The 17,519-nt window shown below is 41.0% G+C and overlaps 1 protein-coding gene across 3 annotated transcripts in view; it reads right to left on the minus strand.

Moving 5' to 3' along the window:
* Positions 1-2,234: 2,234 nt before the first annotated feature.
* Positions 2,235-17,519, minus strand: part of SLTM (SAFB like transcription modulator) — a 40,570-nt gene continuing 25,285 nt past the window's right edge. For all 3 annotated transcript variants that reach the window (XM_049905952.1, XM_049905951.1, XM_049905949.1), the window contains 13 exons: positions 16,184-16,302; positions 14,191-14,340; positions 13,963-14,066; positions 13,697-13,863; positions 13,144-13,226; positions 12,756-12,919; positions 10,315-10,495; positions 9,363-9,487; positions 8,738-8,908; positions 7,861-8,172; positions 7,417-7,558; positions 5,213-5,373; positions 2,235-3,316 (listed from right to left, as the gene is read on the minus strand). In XM_049905952.1, the coding sequence (XP_049761909.1) occupies positions 3,208-3,316; positions 5,213-5,373; positions 7,417-7,558; positions 7,861-8,172; positions 8,738-8,908; positions 9,363-9,487; positions 10,315-10,495; positions 12,756-12,919; positions 13,144-13,226; positions 13,697-13,863; positions 13,963-14,066; positions 14,191-14,340; positions 16,184-16,302 (1,988 nt within the window). In that variant the 3' untranslated portion in view covers positions 2,235-3,207. The remainder of the gene's footprint in view (positions 3,317-5,212; positions 5,374-7,416; positions 7,559-7,860; positions 8,173-8,737; positions 8,909-9,362; positions 9,488-10,314; positions 10,496-12,755; positions 12,920-13,143; positions 13,227-13,696; positions 13,864-13,962; positions 14,067-14,190; positions 14,341-16,183; positions 16,303-17,519) is intronic.

Below are 17,519 nucleotides of genomic sequence, written 5' to 3' on the forward strand. Positions count from 1 at the left end.
GGAACACAAAACACAGAAGTCCTGAGGTAGGACGATGTGCTCCAGAGACAGAAGAGGCCAGTGTGATGAGAATGAAGTGAGCCAGACATTAAAGACTGGATTGATTCTAAGGGAGACAGACGACATTAGCCCAGAGTCAGCCTTCTAGACAAAGTGTGTGAGCTGCAGGGGTACAAGACGACCCAGTGCCGAGCGCACCGGGGGATCAGCTCTGTGCTGCCTGCTCCCGAGGCGGCTGGAATGGCGAAGCTCTAACAGGGAGAGGCAGCAAAGAAGCTTATCTTGGAGAAAACATTTGAGGATTTCAAAAACCAGTTTGTTTCGGGTAAAAATAAGAGTTATTTGTTGAATGATGCATATTAAGGGATGTAGGGAAGAGATACTAAGTTTATCTTGGCAGCCTCATTGATTTGAAGTGACTAAATGTTGGCGTGGATCTGCTCCTTTGTAGGGAAAATTCAACACGTTAAGTTTGAGGTGCCAGAGCGGAATGCTAACAGAGCCTTCGTTGGGGCTCTAAGAGATCCATGCTTCAGGCAAGGAATTGGATTAGATGAGGTTCTTAACGAAAAATGCAAAAGTAATTTGGCATTTCAGGTACTTTTCCCAGTAACGATTCATTGTTTAGTTGTTGGGCCTGGGTTAAGTTTTTAGCAAGGGATGTACCTAAAGCCATGAGGTTTTTAAAATTTTTATTTCATTTCTTTAAGAGGTTCGTAATATTTTCCACGTAATTTCCAGGCTTTTCTAAGTATTTCTGGCACATATGGTTCCTCTGACTTCACTATCCTTCCCCAGGCTTATTAAGACTGGCTCTTACTTATCTTGAACCACTGTGAGCCCTTCCTCCCAATCACTGCAATCTTCATTGCAGCATTATGGCAAAGCGTTTGGGTTGTTCATCAAAGGTCTGGGAACGGCAAGCTCTCCTCCTTTCTCTGGGCTTCCAGGACTCCGTCCCCCTTTATGAAGTCTCTAGGTCTCACTTTTACTACTGACCACGAGCCACCCAGGGCTCTGGTAGCTGGTGCCCCTGAACCTTGAGAGCTTGTCGAGCTCAATGCCACAATGTCACAAGGTGGCTTCTCAGGTTTTCTCAACTTGGAAAAGCTATTACAGCCAAGCTGAGGAACAAAATCCTTACTTACACTGCCTACAGGCTGTTGTACCCTTCAGTGTAAGTACAGGGAGACTGGAGCAAATCAAAGATCTAATTTTTTAAGAGCTGGTTACTTCTCAGATCCTCACCTGAAAAATGGGTGGGACAGTAACTGTTTCTATGACTAGGATTATTCTGAGAACGAGTCAAGCACCCAGAGGTGAGGCAGGAGAAGATACACACACGTGCACATACACACCACCTGCTCACAACTGGTGGAGGGCTCGGAAGAACAGAACAGGCTATGAAATCCAGCCACACAGAGGGTGCCAGCTCCCCAGAGGGCTGAAGGCTGGGCCCCCCGGCTGCCCACAGTACTTAGAGGTCTGAGTCATCTCATGGCGTGAAGACACCCACCAGTGACGGACACTTACAAGAACTTTAGAGTCTTCTCCTCACATCAAACGCATGGCCCCGGAGCAACCCCCCACCCCATCTTCCTGCTCTGTGTGAACACAGACACTGTTGAATTTACCAGGGCTTCCAGCAGGTTCCTTGGGTACCAATCTCTGCTGAGAATCTGCATTTCCACCCCAGATAAACTGAATCTACATTTTCACAAGATCCCCAGGTGATGTTCACGTATAAGGAATGTGGAGAGCCTCACTCTACTAGCGGTTCTCAGAATAGGTCCCCAGCCAGCAGCATCGGGCATCGCCTGGGAACTTGTCAGAACTGCACATTCTCAGCAGGGGTCTGAACCAGAAGGAACCAGCTGGAAGCCCTGGAATTTACCAAGAATTACAGCGTTAGGCCTATTCATCACTGATTTAGATGAAAGGATATGGGAGGCTTTCAGGAAAGAGCTGATATTCAAAATTTACCTTTACGGGCTTTCCTAGAATAAATGTCTTAATAAAAAAAGTCCCCAACATATGAAGAGTGTGCTGCCCAGCTACTAAGGTGAAAAAGTCTCCAACGTAACAACAGTGTGCTGCCCAGCTACGGAAGTGAAGAGTCAAAGTCAGACTTACTTTCTAGGAAGACAGACAAAGCCTGCCTTCTAGCTCTAAGCCTAGTCAATGACTCCAGGGTTTAACTCCACAAAAGGCTGGAAGACTGACACCTAAGAAGCTGGAAACAGAAAGACACACACACTTGCAGGTGTGGATTTTTATTTTCACAGAGATAGTAATGCCTTCCCTCATACAAGCATTTCCAAAACCCAGCCAATCCACCAACCTAGGACTTGGGTTTCTTTCCACTTCTCAACACAGTTGGGAACGTGGAAAATGGCAGTACCCACACAGTTCCCAGAGATGGAACTTAACCGTCACAGTGCAGATGACCTAAGAGTGCACTTACCTGCACAACTCAGGCCAAGGACTTCAGTGACACAGACCTCACGGCCAAGGTCTCATTAACCTATCTGGCTTCATACCATGCAAACCCGAACAAGAGTGCTGCTACACGAAGCTAAAAACTGCTTCTCATTATACAATTAAAAAGGTTCTCAACACTTTAGCAACTATACAGAATATGAAGATTTATTTCAAAAAAGAGTACATTTGTTTTTTAACCCGGATACACAGATGCACTTAATGTAACAGTACCCTCTGCAAAAATAGGTTACATAATACTCAGGAAGGCAAGGGACAATCTTACTCTCTACAAATTAGACAGCAGACCTTTTAAGCTTAGACAGCCTTCAAAATGGAGGCTGAGAATGCTTGATGACAAGAAGGAACTCTAAAGCCTGACACCACAAAGCTAGTGCTGCAAATTAAATCACTACCACACAGATGCAAACTACTCTATAGTCACACAGCGTTAAACAAAGTGGCTTCTACACCAATCTTCTCAAATGGGTCTCAGTGCCGAAAGAAAAAAAGTTGAATGATACACAAAACTATTAAAAGTTACAACAGAACTATTTAAACATCTTCTCCAAAATTGAGAAAAGCAATCATGTTAAATTTTAAAAAAGAAAAAAGGAAAGTCTGACAGAACTCTCAAACAAGTCAGAGGTCCTCTTCATTAAGTAGTCAAGTAAAAGTTTACAGGAGATTTCAATAAATTATCTTGAAACCATGGCAGAGAGCTGATTTTCAGAAGCGTCGTGGAGGTCCGCCCTTAAATGGCTTAAATCCGGAGCCACTTCCTCTTGGCATGGAATTGCCACCGATTTGTACAATTCTATTAATTGGGGATGCGTTACTGTAAAAAGGTTTAAAAACAGTGTCAGAGAACAAGAGAATTACAGCAAATAACCTATACAGTGGTTACCACTCACCAGACACTTCACCTGTATCATAGTTCTATGACATAGGTACTATTACTAGCCACACTTTGCTACTGATAGCGGGTGGACTAGAGTGGATGCCTTTCACAGTCCTGTGAGGTAGGTACTATTCCTAACCACACTTCCTTACTGTTAGCGGCCATCTAGTCAGCCCCTGACTCACAGTGACCCCATGCACAGCAGGACTGGACCGTTGTGATTCGTAAGAGTTTTCACCAGCTGATTTTCAGAAGCAGATCACCAGGCCTCTCCTCCTAGTCTGTCTAGTCTGGAAGCTCTGCTCAAGCATATTTAGCATAACAACATACAAGCCACCACTGACAGAAGGCTGGTGGCTGTGCTTGAGGTGGACTGGCTAGGAATTGCACCTGGGTCTCCCACATGGAAGGGAAGAATTTTACCGCTAAGCCACCTCTGCCCCTCAACCCCACTTTACTGACAAGAAACTGAGACCCAGAGGTTAGTACTTGCCCAATGTCACAGAGCTAACAAATGGTGGAGCCCCTGCCTGCTAAGAAGCCGTTTAATGGTGTGGATGTGAATGGACTAGACCAGTGTGGTCCCCAGATCAGCAACACCAGTTATCACCTGGGAACTTGTTAGAAATGCAAATTCTCAGCCCCCACCTCAGATCACTGAGATAGACACTCTAGGGGTGGGGCCCTGAGCAATCTGTGTTTAACAAACTCTCCAGGTGAGTTTGCTATGCACTGAAGTTTGAAACTCTGACATAGAGGAAGTCATTTAAGAAGTATTTCTGGAATCATTATGCAAAATAGTATGTACTAGTGAGTGATACAGAAAAAGGAGACCCACCAAAACAAAAACCCTGTAATAAATTTGGGATAAAGCCACCGGGTGAATGGTTTAAGTAGAATAAAACCAGACGACGGAAAAGTGTGAATGCCAGGCTGAGGAATTTAGATTAGCTCCTGTGGACTAGAGAACCTGTCTGTGGTTTTGGAGCAAGTAAATGGCATGATATGAAATGTGTTCCAACAGTTACATTTAGGAATAGTCTGAACAATGAAGCAGGAAAAAGACAAATTTGGGAAAAGTATAAGACGCTGAAATGGAAATGCTACTAGGGAAACGAAAAGCGTGAAAGGAGAGTGAGTGACTTTGAATTTATGGAGAATGAGTGACTTTGCATTTATGGAGAGAGAAGGCATTTACATGGACAGGAGTAACAGAGCTCCAGGTACAGTGTAGGTCTAAAGGTCAACCATCTGAAGGAGGCAAAAAAAGAAATCAAAAAGAAAATTACAGTGCCTCAGAAAACAAGAGACTGTTTCAAAAAAAGGAAAAGCAACACTGTAAAATGCTACTTAACCACTAAGGAGCCTGAGAACCAGGAGAATAAAAGAATTATACTTATCAAGAAAAGTCTTCGGTGACCTCTAAAACTCAAAGATAGGATGAGGGATGACATGATGCAGGCACGAGTTTAGTAAACACTAAGCTTGACAGTAGAAACAACATGCTTCCAGTAACTTCTTCTGGCTTTCTAGGAATTTTAGGCATGGTGGGTATGAACAAAACGATGGTTTTGACATGACGAGGTTCTTTATCTACCGGACTCTGATGAGCACACATACCCGTATGTACATCCATATGCCAGGATGCCAACCCATTAGTTTACAATAAGGAGTGTATCTCCCGGAGATTCTCAGTTAATACTGGGAAATAACATGGGCAGACCTTGGTTGTTTCAGTTACAAATTTAATCCCTGAGAAGCTATGATGACTTTTAAGGAAAGAACAAAGGTTGGGTGTGTGCTGGCTCAAGTCTCAACTGCTGAGCTGCTTACCTTGCATGCTGGCTGATCACGCCTGTCCCCGCCCGGCCATCACCCATTCGCCTTGCATCATGGTACCCAGGCCCTTGAGAAGGTGGACCATGCCACTCTTTCCTTGGTCCACTTGTGTCCCGTCCATGGCGTTCAACCACATGTCGTTCTTCAGGATAGTGCTGAAGAATTAAACAGAAAATTTGCAACACCATCAGTTTCACACCAATTTACTTACACTGACATGCTTTAATGTCAGAGCCAAATTAATAATATCTGACAAGATAAAAGGATGAGCAATGTGGTGTCACATGAAAGGGTTCCCACCTACGCTGCAGCGAGAAGCTGCACAGGCTCCAGGGTGGGGTGCAGGGAAATGATTCAGCACTATCATTTCTATTTCTACACTTTCTGGCACCCACCTACTATTTCTCCCTTGAGTATTTCTAATGTCTCCATCTATACATAGGTAAGGAGGCACAGTCAGAGGTCAAAACCTTAAGACAAATCAGAGTGGGGTATCTGATCAATAAGCAAACAGCACACAGCAGTAAGAGTCGTCATCCTCTTTTATGCAGTACTAGTTAGTGCTCTAAGGAGACACAACGGCGAAACGGTTACGTGCTTGGCTGCTAACCAAAGGCTGGTGGCCTGGACCAGCCCAGCAGCTCCGCAGGAGGAAGGCCTGGTGACCTACTCTTGCAAAGATTAACCTGTTGCTGTTGAGTCCATTCCAACTGACAGCAACTATACAGGGCTGAGCAGAACTGCCCCCTGAGGCTTCCACGGCTGTAATCTTTACAGACACACCTTTCTCCGTGCAGCAGCAGGTGGGTTTGAACTGCCAACCTTTCAGTTAGCAGCCAAATGCTTTAACCACTGCACCACCAGGGCTCCTTCCTGTAAAGATTACAGCCCAGAAAACCCTGTGAGATGGTTCCACTCTGTCACATGGGGTCACTATGAGTCAAAATCGACTTGACTGCACCCAACAGTGACAATGGCGCTACGGCTCTTACAAGGTGCTATATCCATAACTGAAAAACAGAGTAGTCAACATAGAGAAAGAAAACACACAGCTAAGGATCACAGGTCTTGACACATGGCTACAGAACATAAAGCTGAAGGTGCCCACGGGGCAGCTTAAGTCTAACACCAGCAGCAGAATGATTTCTAGACTAACAGGAAACAAGGAGACTTTTCAAGGGAAGATACAGGACCTCCTTTGTGGGCAACCTTTTCTGTGAGACTTAACCTTAAGTTTCACTCTGAACGAGGCAAGGCATCTGGATTATACACTCAGTCTTAAAAGTTCTGCTCAGAGTGAACAGCTCCCTGAATGGATCTACTGAACATTTCTACTTATCAGACATTAAAACTTATAATGCCATCAGGATCAAATCTGCTTCTAAAAGCTGAGTGAAATGACAAGTATATTGGTGTCAGCTAGAATGTCAACAGATCAAAAAATTTTCTAGTCAAACGTACAACACAGCACCAGTGCACAGGGGTGGAGAACAGACACGCAGTAACCTCAGAAAAGAGCTGCTGTCAACTCATGTACTGGCACTTTATCAATAGATGACTTTTAAACTAGGCAAGATACCTCTGTTTATTTGAGTTTCTTAAGAGATGAAGAAGCTTTCCTCTGTCCTGGCTCACGGACTCAGAAAGTCAATGAAGCATCACAAGGGTTATAAAGCAGTTAATATAGGAAAGATTACACTCACCTACATTTATGAATGAAAACAAAAAGACCAGTCTTATGTCAGTTCTGTACCTTATGCTAGTTAAGGAACTCAGAGGGAAGCTTGCAGACTGTGGTAAGAAGGGAAAAGTGAGGGGGAGACTAAGTGATGCCCAAGATTTCTCACCCAGTCTGAAAGCCTCAATTTCGTAAAGGAAATAAAACCAAAGTCATCGCTAGAAGACTCATCTGCCAAATAGAACAATTCTCCAATTTCAGCAGGAAGTTAAATTAAAATGGACCAAGTCTTTAACAGACAGTATCCTACTTATTTGGACTACTGATATTTAACTACTAACAATAAAACATGAGAGATACTAAGATCTTAAAAAAAAAAAAACAAAAACCAAAAAACTCCCAGTAATTCTAATCTAACCAATCTAGGCCACATGAAAATGCCACACTGTATCAAGAGTGTATCCTAAGTAACCCACATTTATTTCTGAAGAGCTGACAATAAATGCCCCCAGACGCCCACCTGTGCCCCACTTCCCCGGTCTGTCATGACTCTGTCCCCTTCTCTGGCTCCGTAGCCAGGGGCATTACTGCGATTCCCAGGCGGGGCACTGCGCACACTGTGACCTGATACTTCTCTCCCAGAGCGTTCTGGCCTTTCAACTCTGTTAAACAGAACACAAAAACATACATGACCATAATTTTATTACATTTTTTGTTTTTAGCCCAAATGCATTATAAACCACTAGGTAGGCATTTGGTTAAACAATCGGCTGCTAGCTGAAAGGTTGGTGTTTCCAACCCACCCAGAGGCTCCGTGGGAGAAAGACTTGGCAATCTGTTTGTGTAAAGATCACAACCAAGAAAAACCGATGGAGCAGTTCTACTCTGTCATACATTGAGCTGCTATGAGTCGGAATCGCCTCAACGGCACCTCACAACAATTACCACAGAACTACACAAATACCTTGTTTCCCGCTTGTCACTGGCCATGCCTCCATCACCTTTCCAGCTGCTGGGTCTGGGAGGGTTGGGCCCGGATTCCCGAGGATGTCTGGAATGAGCGATGTCAGGCCTGTCGTGAATGATCACGGTTCTCCTCTCATCTCGTTCCCCTCTCACTTCTCGCCTGTCTGTTTCTCGAAGTTCATTTCTTGGTGGAGGCTCATTTCTTCTGGAATCGCTGAAATTTTTGGGATACCTCTCATAGCCTGGGTCTTCTCTTCGTGCAGCAGGACGTGCTTTTTTCCCTTCACTTTGACCAACAAAACGTTCTCGCCTGTTGATTATCCAAAACAAAGAAAAGAGTTCTGAAGTATTTACCTGTCCTTATTCTTAACTTAATATGCATAACCCACAGGCTAATGCCTTCTTAAAAATTAAGGCAAAATCACCAAAAACGCTACAATTATTGATTATAATAATTCTTTTAAATTAAGCTAAATGTTTGGCATACAAGCTGGATTTTTTAGCACCAAGGGGAAATTACATGGACCCCTCAAGTCACTTTCCACCTGAACAGTGTTTTACTCCACAGCTGAGGCACATCCAAACCTAACAGTCTCCACCCACAGACAGCATACTAATACTTGGGCACTGTTCCCGCTCAGTCTTAAAGGTCTAAGCTAAAGCCAACCTGCTTCGCCCTGTTATGGCAGCCTATTTAACTCATTTCAAATACTAAATCACATTGCTGTTATCAAAAACAAAACCCAAACAAACATACGCATTTACTTTCAACCTTCAGTTCTGACTTGTACTTCTGAATTCAGATTTTAACACAGAACCAACAATATCACCGGCAAGCCTCGTTTATCAAATGTAATAAATTTCAACATATCTACCTTTCAAAAGATGAAGACTGTACTGCTGAACTCTCAGGAAATCTGCCCCTCTCTCGGTGGTCGAAGTCATTGAACCTGTTCTGCTGGCGAGAGTAGTCAGACCCATGGCCAAACCGCGCATCTGTATCTAGAGACAGCTTCTTACTCTCGCTCCAGTAAGGGTCATCGCGCCTTGAAGAGAAATGTTTGTCATTCACATAAACCAGTGTTACAATCAGCAAACATTTACCTGGAGTCATGAATTATTCATTCGTTCCACCTATTTCTCAACAGTCAACTATCATAGAATTTATACTAAGAAAACTAAATAAATTTATTCTTGTATTTTAAGGTCTATTAAGAAGGTTTGAAGCAAACAGACAAGAGAATCTATACTTTAGTCTCCCGAAGGTATGACTTCCATTTCTGTACCACCTGCACTAAGCCTGGGAGAGCTTTCCAAACAGGCCTGTGTTGGGAACTCTTACTGCAGCTTGCTGTGACTATGTATTGCCAGTCATAATGAAAAACCATTTGCCCTTAGGGAGGGACTAAGGAAGCTGAGTCTTAGCTTGAAGGGAAGAAACAGCAAGCGTAACTGTCCAAGCAAGCAAGCGAGCGAGCAAGCAAACAAGCAAGCAGCTACCTATGATCTACGTCGCGGGGGCGTTTCAAAGAATTCCTTTTCTCTTGTTCATAACGAAGCTGCTGCTGCTGGCGTCTGAGTTCCTCTCGTTCTCGAGCAATACGTTCAGCCTCCTTACGACGTTCCTTCAGGTAACACAGAAGAACCAACCAATGCAAAATGAAAACACAGAATAAGTATATATGTAACTTTGTTTTAATCCTGTCATTAAGAAACCATCAGAGGCAAACACAAGGCAACACAAACCTGGGACAAATAAATTTGACTTCAATAATCTAGGTTATGGCTCTTGTTCTGAAACATTAAAAACAACAGGGATTGAGTAGTGAGCTGGGAAGTATTTGGTAAGGTCATACTTAGTTTAATCATTTGACCAAATCAAAAACTGAAGTGAACTAGAAACAGAGTTCCTAAAATGTATGGAGACTAAAGTGCTTTAAAATCCTGGGTGCCGTTCTGCCAAGAGAGGTGTTACTTTCTTCCAACCTCAGGAAATTATTGCCCCTGTTGTATGTAAGAGGAGCCCTGGCAGCGCGCAGTGGTTAACTACTCAGCTGCTAACTGAAAGGTCAGCAGTTCAAACCCACCAGCCACTCTGCAGAAGAAAGGTGTGGGAGTATGCTTCCGTAAAGATTACAGCCTTGGAAACCCTCTGGGACAGTTCTACTTTGTTTTATAGGGTGGCTTTGAGTCAGAATCGACTTGATGGCAACAAGTTTTGTTTTTCTTTTTTGGGGTGACGTGTAAGGGAACAGTTAGTATTTCTTTTTGTAAGACTGGGCACTGACAGAGCCTGGATTCCTCTGGGTTCATAGACCCATGTTCAGACCATGAGGTTGCCATGATATTGCAGAGCTGGGGTTATCACCGATTAGCTAGAACAAAGTCACTGCTAGCATCAGAGGGTTTGAAAAGGTCAGTTATTTAAGATGAAAAGATTTTCTGACTGCACCTGTTCAATACGAATGCGTTCCCTTTCCAAGCGTTCACGTTCCATCCTCTCTCTCTCTAGTTTCTGCCTTTCAATTTCTAGGCGCTCTCTCTCCCTCTGTAAGCGTTCCCGTTCTTCCCGTTCACGAATTATTCTAATGCGTTCTCGCTCCCGACGCTCTCTCTCTGCAATCTCTCGTCGTCTAACAAAAATCAGTATTTAGAAATGCTTAAGTTATGCTAGCACTGTGTGAAAGAGAATAGCTGTTGAACTTCAACTTCTCCTTGAGGACAGCGGTTTTAAACTTCAACTCGATCTAAGTAGCTTTAATGTCACTGACAACAGAACTCAGAGTAGAACCTGGGGCAGACTCCAATGCCATCGCTTACTTCTCAGACCGCTGACTGACGAGCTGAATTTTACACAATGGTTGCCTCTTAGATGTTTCCTATTTGAATAAAAATCCCACTACAACAGCCCATTAATTACTCGGCATTTTCTAAAAAAGGGGATAGTCTATAAATCTATAAGAATTTACAGAATTACAACTTCTATCAACTGTTTTTGATAGAAAGATTTCCAATGTTTATTATATACTCTATCTCCTTAAACAAAGTATACTTCTTTTTGATGACCTGGAAATCAATTATAACAAATGCTACGTATAACAACATGGTACCCACCCCTTCAGGGCTCTTCTGGAGCATTCACCAGCCCTTAGTAGATGGCTGGCTCAGTAACATGCCTTTTGGAGTCAGGACATAGCTCGATTGTTTGCTGAATAAAGTTACTGTGTTAGACTTCTGATGCTGTTTCTGTCTCTTCCTCTAAGGCAGGCAGTGCTGACCCCCATGGAAATCTGAGATCTATTTTTAATTATCACAATGATTGTGGGGCTGTTAACTAACATTTAGTGAGTGTGGATCAAGGATTCTAAATACACATGGAATAGTCAGGATAGTCCTGCATAAGAAAAAACTGTCCCAAATGTCACATACTTTTTTGTCTACAAAAAAAATGTCATAATGGTCATCCATGTCATTAAAAAAAAAAAGTTTAAAAATAGCCTAGAACTTAACTCCATTTTCATAAATGCTAGGTCTGTTTGTTCATGTAACGGTTTTAATACACATTAAATTTTCCAGGAATGAAAACCTACATTATACTTTCTTGAGAACTTTACTACCAAGAGTTGTTCACCACTTCATAGATCATGTCACAATGGCAAGATCACTCCTGGTATTTACTCAACAATACAACACACCAGTATCAGTCTTGTATTTGTGGCTGTCCCATTCTCGGTGATTCTAAATATGGGTGCAAACATCTGACCACTTCACTGGATCTTCTAGAGACACAAGCCTAAACATTATCTGGAAAAATATATTTTAATATAAGCAGCATTTATTTCTTCTTTGTATTATAATTAAGGCATTAGAACGATCTTTTGGGAAGTGTCTGTAGAGGTAGGTTATATTATTTGTCAACTTCAACTTAGTATCAGGATAGTAAAAAGGGTGTTCTACCATTTTTACATAAAAAGGTGCTGGCGTCTTAGGTTAGGCTTGAGAATCGCTATCCTACCAACTCCTCTCTCTCCCCTTCCTCCAGACTTGCTGTCAACTACATAAAGAGGAGGCTGAGCTTGCTGGGACTTCACCCAAAGACGTGGGTTCCATGTGTGCGCAGACTACTTCCTTCTAGTACAGCACATGGCACCTGTAGTTTTAAATAAAACTTAAAGAAGTTGCGAACAGTATCTCGGGTAGTTCCTAGTGCTGTGTCAGTACAGTAAATACATGAAATCTCCTGATATGCAACCTCTAGACAAGTAAGATAAACTAATATTTGGAAGTTTATATTATAAACCACATCCATGAAAATACTTTAAGTGGCATCAAAAAATGAGATATATGAAGGTCAACTGGCACTCACGATGAACCGTTGCAATATCTCCACTAAAAATAAGAATGTTTTGATTTGAACTTGTTTCAAAGAGAAACCTTGTACAGGAATACAGCCTGTACACAGGAAGACCCACAGGGCAGATCTCGCTTCATTTGGGCTCTCTTTCAAAGGAGAATAAATTTTTGCCGAAGTGTTAAAATTTCAACACAGTATCTGAACACTGTAACTACTTTGGGGCTGCCTTATCACAAAACCCCTGCTTCCTTTAAAGGGATGTTTATGGCAGCAGCTCTGGGTGAAGTAGAAGACAGAGCGCTGGACTTGCAGTTGAAGACTTGGCTCAAGGCCCAGACCCTGCCACGCTGCAGCCATGTGGTAGCGAAAAAGTCACTGAGCCTCTCCAGGCCTCAGTTTTTAAAAATTATATTATAGGTATTACTATCTTTACAAAACTGTTGAAGTGGAGAAGACAGATGGAAAAGTACTGTATAAGCTATAAAATGCTGTGCAAACTTATGTACCTATATGTAAACATAAATAGATTCTTTTCCTACCTTCGAAGTTCCATTGCCCGTCGTAGTCTTTCAAAACGAACTAAATGTTCTCTCAACCTTTGTTCCTTCATCTTTTCAAAAGGCAAGATTTCTTTCCTTCTGTAGTCTTTGTCCCTTTTTTTATCAAGGGAAGCTCTCTCCTTTTCCTTGCTCCTTCCATGAATCTATAGAAAAAATATATATACTAGACTAGAAATTAAAACAATTTTGAGTTTTCCATTAAAAGTTCAGCTTTATTTTTGTTTTTCGAAGTGCTAAACTGTCTAGTAACATTTCCTCTCGTCTTAGATTTTCTAGCACGGAAGAATGCAAAGATGGTTTCAAAGATTCTGAATCATCTTCTTCTGGAAGGAGGCAGAATACGGACCATCCCCCTCGAGAAACTTACTTTCTCATGTCTTCTTCTTGATGATCTAGAATGATCTCCTTTAGTTTGGTCTAATATTACCATATGTCCTGGACTCTTTGAACCTAAGAGACAAAAACATTTTAGATAAACAAAAGCCTGAAAAATGTGTCATCAAAAAAGAAAATAAATAGAATGTAAAAACGCTGAATTTTTTAACGAGTCAGATAGTCACAAACCAGTAAGTAAAAAAAAAAAAAAAAAAACCCATGAGAACTTATATGCAAAGAGTTTTTTAAAAATAGTTCAACCTGCTAACACAAATACTTTCAATGATACCAAAAGATCTTACCTCCCTTACATAGCTATGAAATCAAGGAAGATTTTTAGTCAGTCAAAATTTGCTGGTAAAACAAGAGCTTAGCTGGGGAACACAGGTTAAATATGATGTCTCTCAGGGGGCCTACTTTTCCAGCACAGTGACACCCGACAACGTTTAACAGTAAGCGGGAGGAGCATCTCAGGATTTCCCTTCCACTATAAAACTTACGCAGTAAAATGCATTAGAAAAGGATTGAAAAGATACATGGCATACTTATTCGCTTCTTTTCTTCACTTTTTTTCACAGATTCTGAAGTCTGGCCACTTGATCCACTGTCATTCTTCTCGTCTTTACCTTCTGTTTTCTTAGTATCCTTGTTCTCTTTTTTTTCAGATTTCTCAGATGACCTTTTATCTTCTTTTTTGACAGAGGCTTGTGTCCTAACCATACCACCCCACACAAGAAAACAACAGAATGAGAACTCCCTCATCAATGTACTTAAAAAGCCTTAATTTATTTATCAGAAAGGAAGACCTTACTTGCTGCTTCTCTCGCTCATATTTGTTTTGTCCCCAGAACTTCTTGAACTACTCTTTTCATCATTTTCTTTCTTTAATTCTTTCTTAGAAGGATCACCTTTAACCTGAAAGGTATAAGCCAGAAAAAACTCCTCAAGTTTTAAAGTTAATTTTTTATGATTATAGAAAGTATGATGATGGCAGAAAATCTTAAAACCCTCCCTTTTATAAACAGTTAAGCAAGCTGACCTTTTCCACAGAAATCAGTTGCCCATGCAGTTCAGTGCGATGAAGGTGTGCAATACACCTGGACACTTCCGTGCCAGATGACATGGTTACGATACCGTAGCATTTTGCCCCAGGACTTCGCGCGTTTGTAACTACCTTTGCACTCAGAACCTGTACGATGAGATTTTACAGAGTTTTGTAATTTTATATCTACACACACTTCTAAATAGATGTAACTTTACAACTAAGACTATGCAAATTAAAGAATATGCCCAGGATATAGAAATTGAGGATAAAGGACAAATTCATATTCTTGTGATCACCACTTAACTTGCCCATAAATACTTACTAAATATTCAGGAAGAACAATGTAAAATGTTCAAGAAACAATTTAATCAACTTTTTGTTCTTTTTCGAGTATGTGGTCAAAAGACAATTTGCCACATCAGTGAAGTAATGGTACATTAACGAAAGCAAAGGAATAGTCTTCTCACTTGTTTGTGGACCAACGTTTCCCTACTACAGGCCCACCCCAAATCTCCAAATGGAGAAATAAGGATTGGTTTCTCGGTTGCTTACAGATGTGACAAGGCTCTTTATAAGAAAGTTTAAAGAAGAGTAAAGAACCAGCTACATATAAAAAGCAGCCTTAAAAAGACACCCTAAAACTTGAGAGCATACACCGTCTTAAAAATGACCAATATTTTACCCCCACCACATGGGTGGTTGAGAGAGCGCAGGGATGGGTAAGTGTGGGAAGAAAAGTGAGAGAGAACAATCTGGTGATCCACAAAGAAGAGCACAGAGACAGTGCCAGGAAGAGACAGACAGACAGACACAGACAGTCATCTGTGAAGGTTCAACAGTGTGGGGCTGGAAACCACAGGCTCTCACCTAAGCCACTGGAGGACCAACATGCTCCACGGCACTGACACTTTAAGCCCAAAGCTTTGTCACCAAGTGGAAAGTATCTTGATTGACTTTTAATCTCAATAAACACTAACATTAAAATACTGCATCTGCATCTCTAACGACACAGGATTGAAAACCGAAGAAACACTAGGCTACCACCAGCCATGAGCCTGTAACTCTCACTGTCCTGTCTCTGATTCCACAGGGAGCACCTAATGCTCACTGCCCCACAGGGTCTCCAAGGAGCGGCTGGTGGATTCCAACTGCTGACCTTTTGGTTAGCAGCCGAGCTCTTTACCGCTGTGCCACCATGGCTCCAAGTAAAGAAAAACAAACAAAAACAACCTCCTAAACACAACAAGAAAAACTTTTGTTAATGCTTATTTACCAATACCGATTGTTAATTTAATAAACATTTGAAAGCCTATTGCATGCACACAAAGCTGTAGTAGAAAATGTCCCTACCATCAAAAAAGCAGACTAATATGATATACATTAAAAACTAAAATGCAAGCAGAAAGCAGTGAGTGCCCGAAGGGATACAGATCAATTGGAATTCAATCCCACAGTGATTAATATTCTCTGACCACTTCTTCTCTTCCTTTCAGGGTCTCCTTAAGTGTCAGAGAAGCTTTTCCTGATGAACCAGCCACGGGAAAGCCTCCCTTTTATCTCTCTTAGCACCCAGGTCTTCCTTCATGGCACTTCACAGCACATATCAAAGGTCTACCTGGATTTCCCAGGCTGACCAAATCAGCCTCAGCAGTGTGCCAGACCCCAAACTAGGGGCTGGAAAAAATCAAGACGAATGTGATGAACGAGACTCAGTCCTTGCCTTAAAAGGGCTCAAAATATAAGCTTTGAATTACAAAAGGTCCTCAGGGCTCAGAATGAGATTAGATGATGAAACTCACCATTACCAGAGATCAATGCTTATGCCTATTAACAATCCTATGAGAAATAAGCAGTCAGAAGATATTTATACAAAATCTTTTTAAATACAATTTCTCTGAAATATCATTATAAGACTCAGGTATTCAAAAATATATAGACATCCTTGTTTAAAATGCAGATATCAGAAAGACAGGTAAAAAGAACATACCTTTCCATACTTGCCAAAGAGGTTCTTCAAATCAGCTGCTTTGGTATTAGAAGAAAGTCCACTAACCCAGATATTTTTTGTTGAGCTTCCACTGCTACCGCTAGTACTACTTGAACTTCCTAGAACAGATTTAATATCAGATGTTGAAGTATCTTAATCAGAATTTTTTCCAAAATTATAAAGGTCATATTCTTTCAGAACTATATAATCCTTTCTTTCAATTTTGAGAGTATAATCATACTACCCTACTGTATCAAAATATATGAATTTGCTATGATTAGAATCGAACACATTAACAGAAAACGCAACTAATTTGGACACAAATTTGACAAACTGTACACTTCTAACTGCATGAGTTTTTAGTCAAGGTGGTAAAAAAAAAAAAAGAATTACATGCCTTAGACATTTGCTGTTAAGTTTCATAATTTATATTCTACCACTACGCTGAGTATAGCCAACCCAGACACAGTCATCTAGAAATGATCACCCAGCCTTAATTATCTACATCTGTTGTAGGCTTTAAACGCTGAGAAATTGGATAGCGGAAGAGGGATTAAGCAGAGTAAGGGATAAACGGTTTTCAATAATTTAGACAGTTAATAACAAAGACTAACCAACCATCTCATCTTCATTCTCTAGCAGAGAAAGGGTAAGAGAAAACGGGAATTATATGTAGTTAGATAACTCTGGATTCAATACAAAGTATTCTTCTTAAACAAAACAATTACAAGAGAGAAGATCAGGGATCTTGAAATCCTTCAAAACAGGTAAATCATTACATAAACCATCCTGTACTGTTTCACGCACAAATCAGGGTTTCACGCACATTTAGATGCCATTTCTTAGCAAACAGGCTCATCAGTCAGCACTCAGGGCTTTCTTCAAATGTGCTGCTATCAAAGGGGAATTTTTATTCACTTGCCTTTATTTAGAAAGCTAGAAAACAATTCTTAACCCACTTAACGAAAAATGGTATATAACAAATTAAAAGTAGTAATTTTTATAATTTTAAGTTATTGTATGTACAAAGAGTAAAATGCTCAATGCATTAAAAAATTATAAGCCAAGGTGTTAAGAGCTGAAAACTACAATGTAAACTTAAGGGGAGATAACACACACCTGACTCAAAAATTTTAAATATTAGTGGTTGATGCTTTTCTATTCTTAGGAAACACATTTATCAAAGGATCTGTTTTATTTTATAGAAGGTTAAAGTTTATGTATCTTTTTTATGTTGCCAGTAACATTTGAGCCCAGGTACTTTTCAAAACAGGGAGAAAAAAATAATGTCTTTTAATACTAGAAAAAAGATAATATTTAACAATGATCTGAATTT

The sequence above is a fragment of the Elephas maximus genome, chromosome 13, assembly GCF_024166365.1.
Source record: "Elephas maximus indicus isolate mEleMax1 chromosome 13, mEleMax1 primary haplotype, whole genome shotgun sequence".
Taxonomy (NCBI): Eukaryota; Metazoa; Chordata; class Mammalia; order Proboscidea; family Elephantidae; genus Elephas; species Elephas maximus.